The sequence below is a fragment of the Macaca thibetana genome, chromosome 14 (genome assembly GCF_024542745.1).
Source record: "Macaca thibetana thibetana isolate TM-01 chromosome 14, ASM2454274v1, whole genome shotgun sequence".
Classification (NCBI taxonomy): domain Eukaryota; kingdom Metazoa; phylum Chordata; class Mammalia; order Primates; family Cercopithecidae; genus Macaca; species Macaca thibetana.
In genome coordinates this window covers 34,138,665-34,162,034 of record NC_065591.1, presented here as the reverse complement: position 1 = coordinate 34,162,034, position 23,370 = coordinate 34,138,665, and the positions used below count along the sequence as shown (strand labels likewise).

The following is a 23,370-nucleotide window of genomic DNA, read 5'->3' as shown; positions in this document are numbered from 1 at the left end:
TTTGAGTGTTATGATTTAACCTCTACCGTGTGTTCCAAGTTTCTATCTGTTGTTCATTGTCATCTATTTTATAAAAGCAAAAAAATTGGAAACCTCTTAAAGTCCTATAACATGACATTAGTTACACAAATTAAAGTTCACACTGAAGGATGATGATGTAGTCATATATTTAATGTAAGGAAAACATGTTCACAGAAAATCTTAATATCTGTTATTGTGTTGTCACTGTTGAACACACAAAAAATCAGCATATCCTCAGTTTTGTAAATATAATTACAACAGCCAAATATTTATAAAAAGGGAGAGAGAAAAAATAACAATCAAGATTGTATATATTTCTTTCTCTGTTCATTTGTTTTTTCAAAGGTTAGTGATAAACGCGCATAAAAAGAAACAATAAAAGTCATTAAAGTTTTTAATCTTATCTATTCAACTACATTTCAACTTCCTCAAGAGCAGACTTTCACTTTTATTTATATCCTCCAACTTGGTAATAGAGGTGATTTAATATACTCAATTTCTTTTGTTCACAGAGGCTAAAACCACATTTTTATAGCCTGATCATAGTTTGTCACTACTAAGTTATTTCATTGTGCATATTCATATTTAGGTTGCTAAATTCCTTGAGGACGAAGGGATTTTTTTTAACTTAAAGATCACTCTAATACTATACAGTACAAATCTCTACATCCTATGAGAAATCAAACAATACTTTTTGAGTTGAATGTTAAATAACATTTAAAATTTAGCAGTGCACAACTTCTTTAAAGGCAGGAATTCAGATTCTTTAAAGATATTTCAGATTCTTTAAAGATAGGAATTTGTTGCATTTTATAATATTTTGCACTTTATACTAATACTAACAATAGCACATTATTATTGTCATACAAGCTGCCATATACTGAACATTTACTGTACCAAGAACTGGGCTCAACTTTAATATTCATAATCTCATTTAAACGTCACAATAATCACTATCCCTCTTTTGTATTTGAGGAAATTAAGTAATGTTAAATATCTTACCCCAAATTACACAGTGAGTACTTAGGAGAACTAGGACCGGAAGCCACACTAATCTGACTGTAGTTCAGAGATGCCAGTTAGAAAGTTATGCCATCTCTCTTAATAAGCACTCAATGAGCATTTATCAAATGAATGAGTGAATATAAAAATGAGAAATTAATGCATATTAGCTATTACTATGAATTGACTTTCAAGTATTAGTCAATCATAGAATAGGAGAGAACACGATGAAGAAAGTTTAGCAATGGGAGTTAAAAATTTAAATCCTGATACGAAATTCACCAAATTAAAATCTAGAAAATGCATCCTGCGTTGTTTGTGGGCATTTGAATATTGGCACATTGTTCTGTCTGTTCAGCTGATCCTCTTGCCTCTAATTCACAGAAAGGCCCAATTAGAGACTTCTGGTCAAAAAAGAATGGACTCATGACAAACATATAGATAACAAGTCAGTTAAAAGGATTGTCAATTAGTTGTATTAAAATAGATACACTGATGGGCAATTAAAATGGCTATATATAACAATTACTCTTAACTTATTTGAAATAAAACTTCTTTATTGTTTAGAAATATTTAAAGAGGTCATTCATTATAAGAGACTGATATTTGGTATTTCTGTTTTAAAAATGTAAAAGTAATTCTGAGACATGGCCTATGTCATAATTTGGTTAATTCTGTATTCCAGTTTTAAAACAATAAAAAATATAAATGGATGACTTTTGTGTGTGCAAAGAAAATAAAATGCTGTCAGAAAGTACAAATTCAGGTCTCTTATTTGATCAGCTTAGTTATATAAGCTTTATAAAATAGAAAGGAATAAAGACGGTAACTTAACAGGCCATGAAGTCAAACAAACGTCATGATCAATAAATTTGCCCAACCCAAGTCAGATTTTCACTAGTGATGACACGGAAAGATTTTGTAAAACTATGAACTCATGAAAATCATGGGCTTTTTGTATACATTTTTATTTTCAAGTGTCCAACAAAGTTTCTGGCAGAAAGAAGGTGCTTAATGAATATTCAGAGACTGAACAAATGCATTCTTTACAAGAATGAAAGATGTTTGGGGGATTCAGGGGTTCATGGTGGACGGGAGGCAAGACTAGATTGCAGCTCTGGACACAGCAGCATGAGGAGGTTAGCACTGTGAATTTTAGCTCCAGGATGACTGCATGAACAAACTAGCAATCCCAAGAGGACCCACAGACCCTCTGAAGGAAGCGGACTGCTCCTGCAGGACCCAAGAGACACCTCAAATACTGTGAGTGCCTCAAATGCAGAAGTGGGAAAGTGAGATCCTCCTCTCCCAAACACACACGTTCAGTGGAGAAGCTGAAGGTCTGTTTGCGGAAGTTTCCAACTTTACTTGGAGCTGAGTCAAGTTAGAGAGCTGAGTGAAATACAGAGGTACAGGAAGCAGCAGAAAGGCCCTGGGAGCTTGCTGGCTCCCCAAGCAGCCATTCCTGCCTGGCACCACAGGAATCCATTGGGAGGGTGGCCAGAGGAGCAAGGGGTAAAACTTCACAGGAAGAAGGAAATCTCTAGCTGAACTTTGTAACAATTTGAACAGGGCAAGAAGCCTCCTGGCCAGAACTCCAGGGAGGGCCCCAATCTGGCTTGCAGACTTCACAGGTAGGGGAAGAACTAAAGCCCTTTTCTCTCACAGCTGGGAGGCGGATAGCCTCAGGCAAATTTTCAAGTCCATCTCTCCCTCACCTGAAAACAGACTCAGGGCTGTTGGGGGTGGGCACGGTGGGAATGGGACGGGCCCTTCAGTTTGCATGGGAGCTGGGTGAGGCCTATGACTGCCAGCTTTCCTCCACTTCCCTGACAACCTGCATGACTCAGCAGAGTCAGCCATAATCCTCCTAGGCACACAACTCCAGTTACCTGGGAATCTCACCCCCATCCCCTACAGCAGCTGCAGCAAGACCTGGTCAAGGAGAGTCTGAGCTCAGACACACCTACCCCTGGCCCCCACCTGATGGTCCTTCCCTATCTACCCTGATAGTGAAGACAAAGGGCATATAATCTTGGAAGTTCTAGGGTCCCACCCATCGCCAGTCACTCTCCACACTGCTACAGCTGATGTTTTCTGGAAAGCACCACGTCCTGGCAGGAGGCCAACCAGCACAAAAATAGGGCATTAAACCACCAAAGCTAAGAACCCTCACGGAGTCCACTGCACCTGCTGCCAACTCCACCAGAACAGGTGCTGGTATCCTTGGCTGAGAGACCTATAGATGATTCACATCACAGAACTCTGTGCAGACAACCCTTAGTACCAGCCTGGAGCCGAGAAGACTCACTGGTTCACTAGACCCAGAAGAGAGACAACAATCACTGCAGTTCAGCTCATAGGAAGCCACATCTATAGGAAAAGTGGGGAACACCCTGTGGGACAAAAGAATCTGAACAACAGCCTTCAGCCCTAGACCTTCCCTCTGACAGAGCCTACACAAATGAGAAGGAACCAGAAAACCAACGCTGATAATATGACAAAAAAAGGCTCTACAACCACCCCCAAAAAATCACTAGTTCACCAGCAATGGATCCAAACCAGGAAGAAATCCCTGATTTACCTGAAAAAGAATTTAGAGGCTAGTTGTTAAGCTAATCAGGGAGGGACTAGAGAAAGGCAAAGCCCAATCCAAGGAAATCCAAAAAATGATACACAAAGTGAAGGGAGATATATTCATGGAAATAGATAGCTTAAAGAAAAAATAATCAAATTCAGGAACCTTTGGACACACTTTTAGAAATGCAAAATGCTCTGGAATATCTCAGCAACAGAATTGAACAAGTAGAAGAAGGAAATTCAGAGCTCAAAGACAAGGTCTTCAAATTAACAACCCAACAAAGGCAAAGAAAAAAAGAGTAAGAAAACACGAATAAAGCCTCCAAGAAGTCTGGGATTATGTTAAACAACCAAACCTAAGAATAATTGGTGTACCTGAGGAAGAAGAGAATTATAAAAGCCTGGAAAACATATTTGGGGGAATAATCAAGGAAAACTTCCCCAGTCTTGTGAGAGACCTAGACAGCTAAATACAAGAAGCACAAAGAACATGTGGGAAAGTCATGGCCAAAAGATCTTTGCCCAGGCACATTGTCATCAGGTTATCCAAAGTTAAGATGAAGGAAAGAATCTTAAGAGCTGTGAGACAGAAGCACCAGGTAACCTATAAGGGAAAACCTATCAAATTAACAGGAGATTTCTCAGCAGAAATCCTACAAGCTAGAAGGGATTGGGGACCTATCTTCAGCCTCCTCAAACAAAACAGTTATTAGCCAAGAATTTTGTATCCAGCAAAACTAAGCATCATATATGAAGAAAAGATACAGTCATTTTCAGACAAACAAATGCTGAGAGAATTCGCCATTACCAACCTCCACTAAAATAACTTGTAAAAGGAGCTCTAAATCTTGAAACAAATCCTGGAAACACATCAAAACAGAACACCTTTAAAGCATAAATCACATAGAATGTATGAAACAAAAATACAAGTTAAAAAGCAAAAACAAAAAACAAAAAAACAAATTACACAGGCAACAATGAGCATGATGAAACCAATGGTACATCACATTTAAATACTAAAATTGAATGTAAATACTAACATTGAATGTAAATGGCCGAAATGCTCCACTTAAAACATACAGAACCACAAAATGGATAAGAACTCAGCAATCTACTATCTGCTGCCTTCAAGAGACTCACTGACCACATAAGAACTCACATAAACATAAAGTAAAGGGGTAGAAAAAGGCATTTCATGCAAATGGACACGAAAAGTGAGCAGAGGTCGCTATTCTTATATCAGACAAAATAAACTTTAAAGCAAAAGCAGTTAAAAGAGACAAAAAGGGACATTATATAATGGTAAAAGGCCTTGTCCAACAGGAAAATATCACAATCCTAAACATATATGCACCTAACACTGGAGCTCCCAAATTTATAAAACAATTAGTAAGAGTCCTAAGAAATGAGATAGACAGCAACACAATAACAGTGGGGGACTTCAATACTCCACTGACAGCACTAGACAGGTTTTCAAGACAGAAAGTCAACAAAAAAAACAATGGATTTAAACTATATCTTGGAACAAATGGACTTAAAAGATATAACAGATATATACAGAACATTTCATCCAACAACCGCGGAATATACATTCTATTCAACAGTGCATGCAACTTTCGCCAAGATAGACCATGTGATAGGCCATAAAACGAGCCTCAATAAATTTAAGAAAATTGAAATGACATCAAGCACTCTCAAAAACCACAGTGGAATAAAAATGGAAATCAACTCCATGCAAATGCATGGAAATTAAATAACCTGCTCCTGAATGAGCATTGGGTCAAAAATGAAATCAAGATGGAAATTTAAACATTCTTTGGCCTGAGTAACAATAGTGGCACAACCTATTAAAACCTCTGGAATACAGCAAAGGCAGTGCTAAGGGGAAAGTTCATAGCCCTAAACACCTACACCAAAAAGTCTGAAAGAGCACAAAAAGACAATCTAAGGTCATACTTCAAGGAACTAGAGAAACAAGAACAAACCAAACCCAAACCCAGCACAAAAAAGGAAATAACCAAGATCAGAGCAGAATTAAATGAAAAGGAAACAAAAAAAATTACAAAAGATAAATGAAACAAAAAGCTGGTTCTTTGAGAAGATAAATAAAATGGATAGACCATTAGTAAGATTAACCAAGAAAAGAGAGAGAAAATCCAAATAACTTCACTAAGAAACAAAACGGGAGACATTACAACTGATACCACTGAAATACAAAAGATTGTCCAAGGCTACTATGAACACCTTTATGCACATAAACCGGAAATCCTATAAGAGATTTATAAATTCCTGGAAAAATACACCCCTCCTAGCTTAAATCAGCAAGAATTAGATACCCTGAATAGACCAATAACAAGCAGCGAGATTGAAATGGTTTCAATTTACCAACAAAAAAAGTCCAGCACCAGAGGGATTCGCAGCAGAATTCTACCAGACATTCAAAGAAAAATTGCTACCAATCCTTTTGACACTATTCCACAAGATGGAGAGAGAAGGAACTCTCCTGAATTCATTCTATGAAGCCAGCATCACCCTAATACCAAAACCAGGGAAGGACATAACCAAAAAAGAAAACTATAGACCCATATCCTTGATGAACATAGATGCTAAAATCCTTAACAAAATACTACCCAATTGAATCCAACAACATATCAAAAAGATAATCCACCATGATCAAGTGGGTTTCATACCAGGGATGCAGGGATGGTTTAACATATACAAGTCAAAAAATATGATACACCACTTAAACAGAATTAAAAACAAAAATCACATGATCTTCTCAATAGATGGAGAAAAAGCATTCAACAAAATCCAGCATCACTTTATGATTAAAACTCTCAGCAAAATTGGCATATAAGGGACATACCTTAATGTAATAGAAGTCATCTATGACAAACCCACAGCCAACATAATATTGAATGGGGAAAAGTTGAAAACATTCCATCTGAGAACTCGAATGAGACAAGGATGCCCATTCTCCCCACTCCTCTTCAACATAGTACTGGAAGTCCTAGCCAGAGCAATCAGACAAGAGAAAGAAATAAAGGACATCCAAATCAGTAAAGAGGAAGTCAAACTGTCACTGTTTGCTGATATGATTGTTTTACCTTGAAAACCCTAAGGACTCCTCCAGAAATCTCCTAAGACTAATAAAAGAATTCAGCAAAGTTTCCAGATACAAGATTAATGAACACAAATCAGTAGCTCTTCTACATACCAACAGTGACCAAGCAGAGAATCAAATCAAGAATTCAACCCCTTTACAATAGCTGCGAAAAAGGAAAAAAAAAAAACAAACAAAAAACAACTTAGGAATTTACCTAATCAAGGGGGCAAAAGACCTCTAAAAGGAAAACTACAAAACACTGCTGAAATAAATCATAGATGACACAAATGGAAACACATCCCATGCTCATAGATGGGTAGAATCGAAATTGTGAAAATGACCATACTTCCAAAAGCAATCTACAAATTCAATGTAATCCCCATAAAAATACCACCCATCATTATCCACAGAATTAGAAAAGACAGTTCTAAAATTCATATGGAAACAAAAAAGAGCACGTATAGCCAAAGCAAGACTAAGCAAAAAGAACAAATTTGGAGGCATCACGCTGACTTCAAACTATACTATAAGGCCACAGTCACCAAAACAGCATGGTACTGGTGTAAAAATAGGCACATAGACCAATGGAACAGAATAGAGAACCCAGAAATAAACCCAAATACTTACAGCCAACTGATCTTAGATAAAGCAAACAAAAACATGAAGTGGGGAAAGGACACCCTTTTCAGCAAATGGTGCTGGGATAAGTGGCTAGCCACAAGTAGGAGAATAAAACTGAATCCTTATCTCTTATCTTATACAAAAATCAACTCAAAATGGTTTAAAGACTTAAATCTCAGATGTGAAACTATAAAAATTCTAGAAGATAACATTAGAAAAACCCTCTAGACATTGGCTTAGGCAAGGATTTCATGACCAAGAACCCAAAAGCAAATGCAATAAAAACAAAGATAAATAGTTGTGACTTAATTAAACTAAAGAGCTTTTGCATGGCAAAAGGAACAGTCAGCAGAGTAAACAGATAACCCACAGAGTGGGAGAAAATCTTTAAACTCTATACATCTGACAAAAGATTAATATCCAGAATCTACAACAAACTCAAATCAATAAGAAAAAAACAATCTCACCAAAAAGTGGGCTAATGACCTAAACAGACAATTCTCAAAAGAAGACATACAAATGGTCAACAAACATATGAAAAAATGCTCCACACCACTAATGATCAGGGAAATGCAAATCAAAACCACAATGCAATACCACCTTACTCTTGCAAGAATGGCCATAATCAAAAAATCGAAAAACAGATGTTTGCATGGATGCAGTGAACAGGGAACATTTCTACACTGCAGGTGGGAATGTAAACTAGTACAATCACTATGTTTCCATAGTGTTTCCACTGTTTTCACAGTGTGGAGATTCCTTAAGAACTGAAAGTAGAACTACCATTTGATCCAGCAATCGCACTACTGGATATCCACCCAGAGGAAAATAAGTCATTATACGAAAAAGATTCTTGCACATGCATGTTTATAGCAGCACAATTTGCAACTGCAGAATTATGGAACCAACCCAAATGCCCATAAATCAACGAATGGATAAATAAACTTTGGTATATTTATATGATGGAACGTTACTCAGTCATAAAAAAGGAATGAATTAACAGCATTTGCAGTGACCTGGATGTGATTGGAGACTATTATTCTAAGTGAAGTAACTCAGGAATGGAAAAACCAAACATCGTATGTTCTCACTGATATGTGGGAGCTAAGCTATGATGATGCAAAGGCATAAGAATGACACAATGGACTTTGGGTACTTGGGGGAAAGGATGGGAGTGGGGCGATGGACAAAAGACTACAAACATGGTGCAGTGTACACTGCTCGGGTGACAGGTGCACCAAAATCTCACAAATCACCACTAAAGAACTTATTCAAGTAACCAAATACCACTTGTACCCTAATAAATTATGGGAATATTTTAAAAGAATTTAAAAATACATATAGAACTAAAACACGCCAGCATTTAGACAGAAAGTGCATATATGGAGATTAAGAGTTCCAAGATTCTTGAACTGTTTGTGAAATGGTAAAAACACTAATTTATATTAGGCTTGAGTAAGTCAAAGCAACATGTATAATCTCCACAGTAGTCACTAAAAATAACAATAAAATAAAGTTAACTACCAAGATAATTGGGAGAAAGGAAATTAAATAACATACAATAATAAATTTTAGAGGAGACCAAAAAAGAGAAAAAACAGGACACAGAATAAATGGAACACAGAGATATCAAATAATAACATGTTAGATTTAAATTCCAAAATACCAGTAATTACATTATTGGTATAAATGGACTAAATACTTCAAGTAAAAGACAGAGATTGTAATACTGCACTAAAAAATACTTTTTCATACAAAACACTCCCTCAGCATTAAAGATAAAGTTTAAAAGTAAAAGGACATCAAAATAAATCATGCAAACACTGACCAAAAAGCTGGGACCACTATATTTAATATGAGACAAAGTAAACTTTAAAAAGGGAGAAAGCATTTGAGGGCATTTTATAATAACATAAAGTTTAATTGACCAGAAAGATAAAACAATTCTAAAAATTGTATGTACCTAATAATCTCAAATTATAGAAAAGAAAAATTCATAAAACTCAAAGGAAAAATAGAAAAATCCACAATTTGTGGAGAATTTTAACCATACATCTTTCAGTAAATAATGTAACAAGCAGACAAAATATCAGTTAAGTATATACAAGATCTGAAAACACATTTATCAAACTTAATCTAATTAAAATGTACAGAACACTGTACCCCCAAACTTCAGAATATGTATTTTCTCAAGTATATATGTATCACTTATGAAAAATGTGCATATGGTAGGTGCGCCATAAAGAAATCTCAACAAATTTTAGGCTGGGTGCAGTGATGCATACCTGTAATTCTAGTACTTTGGGAGGCCAAGGCAGGTGGATCTCTTGAGGTCAGAAGCACAAGATCAGCCTGGCCAACATGGAGAAAACTCTGTCTCTACTAAAAACACAAAAATTAGCCAGGCAGGGTGGTGCATGCCTATAATCCAGCTATTCGGGAGGTTGAGGCACAAGAATATCTTGAACTTGGGAGGCGGAGGTTGCAGTGAGCTGAGATGGCACCACTGCACTCCAGCCAGGGCAACAGAGCAAGATTCTATCAAAAAAGAAAGAAAGAAAGAGAGAGAGAGAAAGAGAAAGAGAGAAAGAAAAGAAAGAGAAAAAGAAATCTCAACAAATATCAGAATTAAAATCATATCAAAAATGTTTTCCAACCACCGTGAAATTAATCTAGAAGTCAATAATACAAAGCTGAAATATTTCATATATTTGGAAATTAAGAAATATCCTAAATAGTTCAAGGATCAAACAATATAATACAATGGAAATGATAATGAAAATATAAAATAGCAAAATGAGTGCAATGAAGCTAAAGCCATGCTTCAAAGTAAATTTGTATCCTTAAATGTATACATCATGAGAAGAAAAGCTGAGAAAAAAATCAGTGAAGACGGGCCATACAGAGGATAAGGTTTTAGGTAGATAAAAGGAAACAGGGGTGTTTGAGACAAGCAAACAAGCATGGGCCAAGTACTATCAGCTTGGGTCTATCAAGTACATGGAGATCCTGAGACTTCAGTATAGTGGGTCTGACAGTTAATGCTTAATTTCACTAAGGGAATGAGTAAACTCTGAAGAATTATAAGTCCATGAGTGTAATATTCAAAGTAGTACTTCAAAAGCATATCACCAGGGAGGAGTGTTCAGGATGAACTACCTTCTCCCTACAGTGACACCCATTACGCTCTTTTATCATAATGACTTGTTTAATATCTCCTTCCCTGTTAGATTGTGTGGAGACAGCTCTGCGTGGGGACAGCTCTGTGAGGCCAGAAAGTGTACCTGTCTTCTCCATACTGAATCCCCAGTGCCTAGGATACCATAAAATAGTGTTTAGAACATAGAACATGCTCAATAAATATTTGTGCATCAAAAAAGGATAGAATATATAGATGACATTGACTCAGCTAGAAAGCCATTGGAATAGTTGGGCTCAGTTTTGGATTGACACACGAGTAGATCATAGGGGTATGGTTGGCTGGCAGACAGGATTGTCTTGAAATGTACATGTGAATGCTCAGACTATTTGCTCTCTCCATTTTCTTACTTCCATTAATCATACCCCTTCATTCATTTATTTGTTCATTCATTCAACAACTTTGTATTGAGTACCTACCATGTACCGGGTATGTTCTGGCCCTGGAGGTACGGATGTAAAGAAAACACTTCCTGCTGAAGTGAAGCTTACATTCTAATTGGGCAATTCAGACAGTAAATATATATGTATATGACAGGTAGCAATAAGTACCTTGAAGAAAAATAAAGCAGGGAAAGAGAATGACAAGCATGTATGCATTGTATCTCAGAAAAGGCCATGAAGCCAGGTTGACTAGAGCAGAGGAAGGGAGGGAAATGGTGGGCAGAGATACAATGGGACTGGTAAAGTGGGATATTTAGCATGGAGACTTTGGTTTCACTCTAGAGAAAATAAGAAGCCATTGAAAGATTTGAAACTGAGGATCCCCATGATCTGACTTATGAATATAAAAGGATCATTCTGGCCCTTAACTGGAGAATAAATTGTAGGAGGACAAGGGTTGAAAGAGATAGACAAGTTAGGAAGCTAATCTATAGATCATTTTGATAGCTTGCACTCTGGTCTCATCCAAGTCCACCTAAATGTAATTTATTATCTCTACCACCTGTCTCCTTTCTTTCCATCCATATTATCCAATCCAGAAATCATTACCTACTATTTTCACTATTATAATAATAGACACTCTAGTTTGGGGGCTACAAGTTTGAAGAAGGTAAGAGTAGAGCTTCGCATTCATGCCTTAAACAGTTCTATAGACAAAACTGAATAGAACAAAAATAAATAGTACATTGTTGAAATGAAAACTATGTGGCATAGTTGAAGGTTTGGGTACCCCACAGCAGCAAATAAAAACAAAAAATAATCATAAAATGCTTACTTGAAAATCTTTGAGAATTTCTGCATTAACGTACATTTATAGACATATAAGCCTAATCTTTTAGAATGTTTGATTTTTGACTTTGTTTCAAAGAAACAGGTGCAATTATATTATTTGTTCACTTTATTTTAATTCACAGACAACATACGGGAATTAATTTTTAAAATATACTAAAACCTAAATAGGCAATGGTATCAGCCAATATCAGGATATTTGACTTTTCTAATCAAAAAACAAAATTATATCTTCACAATCTTGAAACACACAATAATTTCATGTTCTTAAATATAATGCCATACTTCCAAATATAGCATAAAGGAGCTAAAGGCAAATGCTTAAAGCTGAGTATCTTCAATAGCTAAGAAAAGTAATGTAATAAAACATGGGATTTTATTCCTAGAAAGTATAATTGGATTTAGTGACTATCAAAAGCAATTATTATATTAACATTTACCTTTATTTGTAATAGTTCTAGAAATAAGACATGGAGCTGTGGCAATTTAAACAATTCACTTTTCTTAAAAAGACAGTCTGAATATTGTCAAAACTGACCTGGGAGTTCACTAGCTCTACAAAAATTGTGTTAATATTTACTTAACAGAAGGAGGAGAAAGTTCAAAGCAAGTAAGACAGTTACAAATTAACACCAACTATATGCAAAGCTACATAAATGATTTAATATAGCACTCTTGTGCTACTGTATACTCAAGAAAATTAGAATGTAATTCAATTTTTAATATGTGGGTTTTTACAATTTATAATTATATAGACATGACCATTATTTGTCTACTTAAAGAGTTTCCCATTGCTATTGATTTGCCTTTCTTTGAAAAGCAGGAGACTATAATAGTTCCTTTAGCTAGTGCATCTCAAATCTGTTACTAAGAGAAAAGAACCTTGAATAAGAAAAAAGCATGTCACTTCTTTCAAGCTTCATTTCTTCTATTTTATCAGGGGAAAAGAGGGCCTTATAAAAATTGACCAATGCAGTAGAGTTTGAATTTATATTCTCCTAAAATGGTAAACATAATAAATTGAGAACCAAACGCTCAATTTTATTTCATGCCAGTTGTAGCTAGACATAATTATAGCAGAAGAACTGACTTTACAGCAATTGTAAAAATGTAAATGAGGCTTTAAAACTGACTCAGGAATTATATTTTATAAATGAAGCTTTGATTTTAATGTAAAAAATTATCTTAGGGCATGATATGCATTATTCAAAATGTCCTGCCTTTGTTACCATTGAAATGGTAGTTATACTTCAGAAAACCGAGGGACAGAAACACCTGTTTCTTATCAAATCATATCTCCTAGTGATTACAATAATTTTATGTACAAGATAGACTTTAAAATTTAAATACCGCAATATTTTAAAGTTTATATTTTTAGATAAAAGTTTATTTTTAAAATACCAGTGGAAAATGTGAAACAAAATGTAACGTGACAATTATCAATTTTAGTCCAAATATTCTTAATAGCAAAGTATCAAGTGTCTACATTTAAAATGCTTTTCATAACTTGTATTGATTTTTGTCCTAATGCAAACATTTAACTATTAAAATTTGGAAAATAACTAAATATTTTTAAAAGCAGTAAAAACTTTCAATAATTTGTTTTATTTTCTTCAAATCACCAGACCATTTGGTGAGGTATTTGTCTATATAAAATTAGGATAATACCAAATTTATTTTTATAAATTGCTTTTTTATTAGTTCCAAAGCTCATGAGATATTAAAGTACATTTTAATTGAAAAAAAAAATCAAATGGCTTTTAAATCGATGTTTTCTTTTAAAAGAATGAAGTCCATGCCAAGTTGAGTCATGAAGAGAAATGTCAGTGCGATCCCTGGCAGCTGCTCGCTTCCCTGGGAAGGAAGGGCTGGTTAGGAGTACAGTAGCTAGCAAACCCCTCAGCACTCCACAAAGTCACTAGCGGGAAAAGAACAAAGGCCTTTCCAATGCAACTAACACAGATGTGCCCAAAGGCAAACTGTCAGAAACAGTTAAGATGACAGCTACTCACAGTTCATTATTTCCTTCTCACAGGTCACTGGGTGACAAGCTGGGTCAGCATGCTTTGTTGGCTGTCCCAGTCCTTCTCCACCCCCTATTCCATTTAAATAAGAGTAAAGGACTCCTTTGGATAAACTAATGTAAACAAACACATTCCAGACACTTAATGCCAGAATATGGCATTTACTTTACTTTGGACCAAACTTAGAATTCAATGTACACACAACTTATTTTATCGAAGCAAGGATAGAAGCACACTTCTATGCCTACTTTTCAGTGATTATTTTAGACTGTGGGTGCGTGTGTGTGCGTGTGTGTGTGTTTTAAGAGGTAAAGAAACTGAAATTACATCTACTGTGGTAAATTGTGGAGGCAGAGGGGAAAGAATGTAGATAAATCCCCGCCTTAAGAAAAAAAAAAAAAAGAAGAAGAAGAAGAAGGCAGGAAGAGTTGCTGGAGCCTATCACATAAACCCTGAGGAATGCTCACTAAGAAACAGCCTCTGGAAGATTTCTTATGAAATCAAATCCCAAACAGATTTACTAGTCAATTCCTATTGACTAAAAAGCATAAATCTAAGTAAAACCCCTATTAAAAATTCTTTTCTATCTCTGCTTGTTTTCAGAACATTTTCACAACTAACACTTGAATGCTTACTACTTTTCTGGAAACTTAAAGACATCTCACTTAATTCTAACAACCTCAGACAGGTCTTGTGGTATGGCAGCTGACATTAACTGCCCTGTCTTTTTTGGCCTCACTTTTTCTAATACTATATTCCTTTCTGTCAAAGTGCAGTCATCAGATTGCATTGCCTCAGGGAAGAAGCAACAACAGAATGCAAAAGCCAAATCCCTAAGCTACCCAGTGCCCTATAATTTTTAAGCATGGGAAGGGTGAAATAGGCAAAGCAGGTGAGTTATCATGAGGGCCAGGTAGAGCATGGGGCAAATACACAAACCCGATGTATGTTTCAGGAATCTGAGAGCAGAAGTAAACTGTGCCTCCTTCTTGAGTAGAGCCCAGAATAAGGATGAAAACCCAAGATAAGAAGATCCCAAGATAATGACAAGCGCAAGCGTTCCCTCAAAAATGGCTGAGTAGAAATGGCTGCCAAATAAGTCTAGAGAGGCCAGAAACAGCCTCATAGAGCAGCATTACGAATTCTCAAGTGTCCCAGTGTTTCCTGAGTTCCTATTTTAGATGAAAACATCAGACAAGGACTTTCCCCAAGGGATTTACATTCTAGTGATGTGAGAATAGTGGAGAGGGGCTTGGCTATATGGCTGCTCAGCCTATGGTCCTGTTGTAGATGGAGCATCAGGGAGTTGAAAATCTTGTATGTAATTAAAAAATAACTAGCAGGAAAAAGAATACCTGGAACCTAAATTTCCATACTGTTCTGACACCCCATATTATGATACAGCAAGGTACTAAATTTGTTACTTTGTGTTCTATCTTCAAAACAACAAGTACAAAAGACTTAATGTTTAAATAATAAATAATAAATTGGGAGAGTCACTTTTGCTATCTATCAGAAAAAAGTTCCCCTCCTGTCAAAATTCCAGGTGGAATATGTAATTTAGTAATATAAAATAGCTTTTAATTGAAATAAAAGTTTTTTGTCTCTTTTCATGCAAGTGACATTTCTATCTATAGTTCATGTATTTAAATTTAGGAAGGCTGAGTGTGATGGCTCATGCTGATAATCCCACCACTTTGGGAGAGCGAAGTGGGAGGATTGCTTGAGGTCAGGAGTTCAAGACCAGCCTGGGCAATATAGCTAGACCCCATTTTTACAATAAATAAATTAATTAATGAAATAAAATAAATTTAGGAATTTCCTTAAACTTTAGTGAATATGGTAAGAACTATATTACTCCTTTAAGAGTATTTCAGTCAACAGTAATTTCAAACAGTTTTAGATTAAAATTACAATTTATAAAGTCAGTTTATGATTTGCAACATCAACCCCAACAAAATAATAATAATTAACTTTAGTTTCCAATTAAATAAAGAGGATCAGAGAAATTGTTTCCATTTCTTAACCAAGGATAATTTTTCAATTGGTTAGCAATATCTATGATGTTATTTTTATTCTAGGAAGGGAAACAGGGTTGATTTGTTATCACTGGTTAAGACCATCTTTTGTGCACTTAACCTTGAGTCCAAATATAATATTCTCATGGAAAATAAAAAGGATTGCCCATGGAATAGTCTTCTTCAACATATCTTAGTATTTTAACAATTGGATATATGGTCTGTAGTGCCTTAGCTTAATTGTGTTAATGACAGTTATTTCAGAGTATTTTAGTGAAATCCCAGGACAGCAACCCATCCTAAGTATAATAATAAACAATAACACACAGTACATCAATCTTCAACAAAATACACACAAATGTCACCTTTCTCCATCAAATATGACCCAAAAACTACTACGCTTGAAAGCCAACGGGCTTTTGAGATATTTCAATAATCTTCAAGAAATCAATCTTACATGAAACTGAAGGAAAACATCGAATGTCATTGAGCAATAAAGCTCAGTTCTGTCAGTACCTTACCTCTGAGCAGAAGCCTTAGGATGTTTCTCTTCCAGTTTCCTCACCAGTGCTACTGTTAGCTGCCCTATCTCCTCAAGAGAACCTTCTGGCATTAAATGGGTGTCCGAGGGTTCTGGCAGTTGCTTCAGACCAGGGTTGCTGGCACTTTCTTGCAGAACCTAATAAATGAAACATAGGAATAAAGTAGCTAATTTTCATTGAGTGGAAATATCTAAACTGTACATACCAAAAATATAACACTGCAGTTTTCATGGTTCCTTCAGTGTTTCTACAACACATAAGTCTTTTGTACATGGCCAAAAAAAGGCAATCCTAAGAAAAAAGGTTATCGCCATCTGTTTAATACAATGTTTATATAAACATATATGTTTATATAAATATAAATGTGCATATAGATACTATATTATGTGTATTAGTTTAAACTATCCATAACATTAATTATTATTAATTATTATTAATTTGTGCTTGCCTCCCAAAAACAACTCGAACATTTTTTCTCTTTTCTTTTTTCTTTTTTTTTTTTTTTTGAGACGGAGTCTCACTTTGTCGCCCAGGCTGGAATGCAGTGGCGCGATCTCGGCTCACTGCAAGCTCCGCCTCCCGGGTTCACACCATTCTCCTGCCTCAGCCTCCGAGTAGTTGGGACTACAGGCGCCCGCCACCTCGCCCGGCTAATTTTTTTGTGTGTGTTTTTAGTAGAGACGTGGTTTCACCGTGTTAGCCAGGATGGTCTCGATCTCCCGACCTCGTGATCCACCCGCCTCGGCCTCCCAAAGTGCTGGGATTACAGGCGTGAGCCACTGCGCCAGGCCTCTCTTTTCAAAATACATTTTAGAGAGCTATGTCTGTCTTGCCTCTGGCTCACTACACTGACCTCTTCTAAGTTTCTGCCATGTTCCTGATGAGCTGTGGTCCAGGCACCATGGTGAATGTGATTCTCTGTCTGGGTCACATCTACTTGTGCATTTAGCTCCTCTAGGTAGGTCAGAACAAACTGAGGATAAGCCTGTAAGAAAGGAAAAAAATAACAAGTAGTATCAGCCTTATAAACAGTAGCCAAAAATCCATCCAACTGGAAAGAGGGGAGGATAAACTAGATTAAAAATAGAAAGGTCTGGCTAATAAACTTTGTACTTTATTCTCAACTTCATAACAAAATCAAGTGAAATGACTTTAATATTAACATTTCTAAATAATTGTTTAATCTGATTAAGTTTAGCTAGATAGCTAATTTTTGCCCTTAGATAAGATTAAAACAGTAAAACAATCTTATACATTAATAATAATAGCTAAATTTATTGAGTTATTTCTATATACAAGGTATTATTGTATACACAACACATATATGTAATTGTGTAGTTGCTGTATTGTTTGGAAGTATTCAATTCTGCTCTAGAAGACAAGAAAACAAATTGAATGAATGAAATAGCTGCATTAAGCATATATAAGATAGTAACCTGAGAAATGTCAGACACAAAGTAGAGCAAATGTCTACGAACATAGAAAAGGCTCAAAAGACAAAATAGACATTTAATATTCATGACTCACTAAATAACCAACAAAGCAAAAAATATTTATGATATACTAAACACAAATGAAGCACATGAGGCTCAAGATAATCATGAGGTCTTTAATTAGCCACCCATTGCTGGCTCTCATTTGGGATCTTATGAAGGATAAAATCCATCACTGCTCATCAGGCTAACTGGGGAGCACAGCTACTGGTCAAGTGACTCACACATAGCCCTCATGGAACAAGTGTGTGTCATTGGCCCAGGCATCTTTTATTTGTTGGGCTCCCAGGTCAAGTTTTCATTCTGGTTCTTGTAACTACACTAGCAGCAGGAAAGAGTAACGTAGCATAAAGGGGAGATATGTAAATACTGTATACCAGATTCAGGCTAATATGACCCTTCAACCCACTTGTGTAATATTTTGATTATGTTAATCTGGCCCATCTCTCTTCCTTTGCATTTCGTTTTATGTTTTAAATTGATTTAATATGTCATGATGTGAATATTTTAATTTGTTCTGTGCACTTTTGTGTACCATGAGCTCTAGCCTAGCTTACCAAGTAATACACTTGGAGGCTACCCTTGCATGGAATTAACTTCCTACATAACAACAAATTTGCATTTTAATCCTTGCAACAGCACTTTGCAATGGGTACTATTATTGTGCCCATTTTAAAGATGAGGAAGCAGACACAGGGAATTTAAGCAACATGCTTCAGTATCAAGGGAATCCATCCCCAATATTTCAATGTTTTCCATAAGTGTCAGCTGGCTAAGAAATAAAGAGAAAGAGTACAAAGACAGGAATTCTACAGCTGGGCCGCCGGGGGTGACATCACATATCAGTAGGACTGTGATGCCCACCTGAGGCTCAAACCAGCAAGTTTTTTATTAAGGCTTCAAAAGGGGAGGGGGTGTAAAACAGGGAGTAGGTGCAAAGATCACATGCTTCAAAGGGCAAAAAGCAGAACAAAGATCACATGCTTCTGAGGGAACAGGACAAAGGCAAAGCAGAACTACTGATAAGGGTCTATGTCCAGCTGTGCACATATTGTCTTGATAAACATCTTAAACAACAGACAACAGGATTTGAGAGCAGATAACCGGTCTGACCACAAATTTACCAGGGCAGAGTTTTTCCCTACCCTAATAAGCCTGAGGGTACTGCAGGAGACCAGGGCGTATTTTAGTCCTTATCTCAACTGCATAGGACAGACACTCCCACTGCAGCCATTTACACACCTCCCCCAAGGAATGCATTCCTTTCCCAGGGTGTTAATATTAATATTCCTTGTTAGGAAAAGAATTTATCGATATCTCTCCTACTTGCACATCCATTTATAGGCTCTCTGCAAGAAGAAAAATATGGCTCTTTTTGTCCAACCCCGCAGGCAGTCAGACCTTATGGTTGTCTTCCCTTGTTCCCTAAAAATCGCTGTTATTCTGTTCTTTTTCAAGGTGCACTGATTTCATATTGTTCGAACACACATGTTTTACAATCAATTTGTACAGTTAACACAATTATCACAGTGGTCCTGAGGTGACGTACATCCTCAGCTTATGAAGAAAACAGGATTAAGAGATTAAAGACAGGCATAAGAAATTATAAAAGTATTATTTGGGAGCTGATAAATGTCCATGAAATTTTCACAATTCATGTTCCTCTGCCGTGGCTCCAGCTGGTCCCTCTGTTTGGGGTCTCTGACTTCCCGCAACACATCAGTGTCATCCAGCTTGATTAATAGTCTGTCAAGCCTAAATATGTTCCTTCAATTATAATATAAACTCCTTACTGCACTTTTTAAAGTGTGGAGTAATTCTAAAAAATAAAAATCATGAGGGAGTGTTCAGCAGATAAACGGCACTAAGGTCCTTACATTGTTCTGGAAAAATAGATACTAAATAACTTTAAACTTTGTTAGAAGATGTAATGTAAAAATGCATGTTTAAAATGTGAGGCATTCCAAACCCTTAAATGCATATTACTAAGTGCAAGAGTCAATCTGAAAAGGCTACAACTATGGAGACAGTAAAAAGATCAGTGGTTGCCAGTGAGGACTGAATAGGTGGAGCACAGAGGGTTTTTAGGGCTGTTAAACTATTCTGTATAATACTATAATGGTGGTTACATGTCATTGTACATTAGTTCAAACCCATAGAATGTGCAGCACCAAAAGTGAGCCCTAATGTAAACTGTAGACTTTGGTAATGATGTGTCAGTATAGGTTCACCAATTATAACAAATGTACCACTCTGGTGCAAGATGAAGATACTAGGGGAGGATGTGCATTTGTGGAGGTAAAGGATATATGGGAACTGTCTTACTTTATGCTTAATTTTGCTGTGAATCTAAAACTGCTCTAAAAAATAAAGTCTTATTTTAATGTAAGGGGTTCCAACAAAAGCACAAGTGGCAAAAGAAAAATAAATTGTACTACTAAAAAATTGTGTTACAAACAATGCTGTGAAGAAAGTAAAAAAAAAAAAACCTACAGAATGAGACAAAATATTTTCAGATTATATGTCAGATAAGGGATGTGTATCTGGAATATATAAAGAACTCTTATACTCACTAATGAAAAGACAAATAATCCAATGAAAATACAAGTAAAGGATCTGAGTAGACATTTCTCCAAAGAAGATAAACAATTTGCTAAGAAAAGATAATCAACATCACTAGTGATCAGAAAAATACAAATCAAAACCTCAATAAGATAATACTTTTTACCCACTAGGATGACAAAGAATAACAAAATCAAAATGACAGAGAATAACAACAGTTGGCAAGAACGTGAAGGGGAAACAGCTTGGCTAGTCCTCAAAATGTTAAATGTGGAGTTTTCATATGGCCCAGCAATTCCACTCCTAGTTATATACCTATGAAAAATGAAAACATACATACACACAAAAACTTCCATACCAATGTTCATAGCAACATTATTCAAAGTAGCCAAAATAGTGGAAACAAATAAAATGCCATTAACTGATACATGTATTAAAAGTATGTTTCCATACAATGGAATATTATTTGGCAACAAAAAGAAATGAACTACTAAAGCATGCTACAATGTGAATTAATTCAGAAAACATTATGCTAAGTGAAAAAAAATCAAACACAGTAGGCCATATATTATATGAGTCCATTTATATGAAATGCCCACAATGGGCAAACCTATAAAGGATGGGGAAGGGGGCAGACAGAGGTGGAGGAATAGATGTGAAGTCCAAGATGTATTTTAAGGAGAACAAAAACATTTTAAAATTAGATTGTGGTGACAGATGCACAGCTCTGTGAATATACTGAAAAACATTAAACACCTAAACTTTAAATAGGTGAATTCTCAAGAAATCTATTTTAATGTAAGAAATTTTTCAATTAAAACAGTATATAAAGTATAGCTTTAAACAAGCAAAGAAAAAGAAGAGAAAAGGGATCCAGAAAATGTCAAGAAGAGATTTTTTAATGCAAATTAAAAGCATAATAAACCAAATCTTTGTTGAATTAATCAATGAGTGTATTAACAATGCAATTATTTTTCTTTTTATGTCCTGACATATATTAGTTGTATGTATTTTGGGGGCACATGTGATATTTTGATACCTGTATATAATGTGCAATGATCAAATCAGTGTAATTGGAATATCTATCACCATAAGCATTAAATGTGTAAAAATTTAAATGTGTATTCCCTTTGACTTAACAAATATATACATATTACAAAGATGTCCATTGCAGCATTGCTAATATTTAACTAAATGTACATCACCAGGAAAATTTTAAAAGACAGCATAGATGTGGATGTCAGTATGAAAAGATGGCCACAATACATATCTTATCAAGTGTGAAAAAGTATATCACAAAGTAATATGTATAGTTTTGTCTGGGGGTGGGTATGTGTCTCTAATCAAGAATGATACACTATCAACAATAATATTGGAGGAATAGTTCAAGAGCTACTTTTGCTTATCATTTTATTCCGTTCTGAATTATTGGAGATGTTTTTCAAAACTAACATGTATCCCTTTTATTATTTAAATGAGAACCATTTTACACATGCAAATATATGTGTAATAATTTGGGGGAATATACAAAAAGCATGCTGTTAGTGAATAACTCTGGGAAATGGGAATAAAGTTTGAGAAGAAGAGACTTTACTTCTCATTAATGTATTTTTTCTAATATTAATTTTTATCACATATTATTTTTATAAAAATTAATACTTAAAAAAGAATTGAAAATAGTTATATTATTGCACATACTATTCAGATAATTTTGGAAAGAGATTTTTGAATCATTAAGCTAATCCAAAACATTAGCAAAAAGAAGTTTAATCTAAAAAAATTAGGATTTACATTGTACCTTTAATCTTATTCATCTTTATTGCATTATGCTACTTTTTGTCTTAAGTACATTTAAGACAATTCAACTGAAAATAATGTGATGGGTAATGGAGAAGTAGATTGTTTCATATTGGTTCTGCTAAAAACATCAAAGCCCAAATTCAGCCCAAAGACCACTATGTTTTCAATATGAGAGAAAACAATACCAAATATGTTCCATAATATCAGAATATTAAAAGAATCAACTTATAAAAAGCAAAACAAACAGTAGACACATTTCAAGACTATAACAGCAGTACGGCTCAAATTCTGGCAATTGTAAATCCCTTATATTATTATGGTAGCTTCATCTTATGTTTGTTTCATCCTCTAATAGAAGTAAAGACATTTTATGTAAGTTCATTTCTGAGGTACATTCCCCTAATACTAGAAAGATGATGTATCTGAAATATGGGAAACTTCAACATATAATATATCCAGTGAAATGGAAGAGGAAGTGCCCAAAAGGTAGGGCCATGATGTGGCTGAACATTCTGCTAGACACTGCAGAAGCAGAGACCAAAAGTACAACAATGACAAAAATGCAGTAATGGGCTTTGCTTCCTGGAGTTGAAAGTTTGGCAAAGGTGGCAGACATACACAAATAACACAAAGTGACCAGAGCTATTATTCATCCTCCCATCATGCATTTGGAGACATTTACAAATTTTCCTGGAACTTCCCCTTTGGAGTCATCCCAAACCCTTCCTTCCCCAGGTAATATCTACTCTAATACTTTAATATCACAGTTATTCAGTGTTATCTACTCTAAGACCAGGTGATCCTGACCTCCAACAAGGCATCCATAGGTTCAGTCATCAGACCACCAGTAAAGACAACTCCTTCCTCCAAAATCTGAAACTCAAATTTTTCTTCTAGGAAGTCAACAACCTAATCTTTCAACTTTTCCTCCTTTCAACTTTTCCTCCTTTCAACTTCACCAGTGCATCACCCTAAACTGACCTCTAATATCTTAAGCCCTTATTATTTTCTAAGTCTATCAGCTCTTTGGCTGATAATGCATTCTTCACATTCTAACTCATTTTTTACACCAGAAGATAAATTTTAACAAAACACATCTCTAATCACATAATTCCCATTTCAACAACTTCAAATAGTACATACTAATTCACAACCTACAGTCCTATCCTG

General features: G+C 35.5%; 2 protein-coding genes across 6 annotated transcripts in view; one reads left to right on the top strand and one right to left on the bottom strand.

The window, feature by feature from the left end:
- DNAJC24 (DnaJ heat shock protein family (Hsp40) member C24) overlaps window positions 1-23,370 on the top strand; it is a 940,502-nt gene that overhangs the window by 574,211 nt on the left and 342,921 nt on the right. The window lies entirely within an intron of this gene.
- Window positions 1-23,370, bottom strand: part of LOC126936347 (doublecortin domain-containing protein 1) — a 404,995-nt gene that overhangs the window by 185,212 nt on the left and 196,413 nt on the right. For all 5 annotated transcript variants that reach the window (XM_050759023.1, XM_050759018.1, XM_050759019.1 and 2 more), the window contains 2 exons: window positions 17,199-17,330; window positions 16,325-16,482 (listed from right to left, as the gene is read on the bottom strand). In XM_050759023.1, coding sequence (XP_050614980.1) covers window positions 16,325-16,482; window positions 17,199-17,330 — 290 coding nt within the window. The remainder of the gene's footprint in view (window positions 1-16,324; window positions 16,483-17,198; window positions 17,331-23,370) is intronic.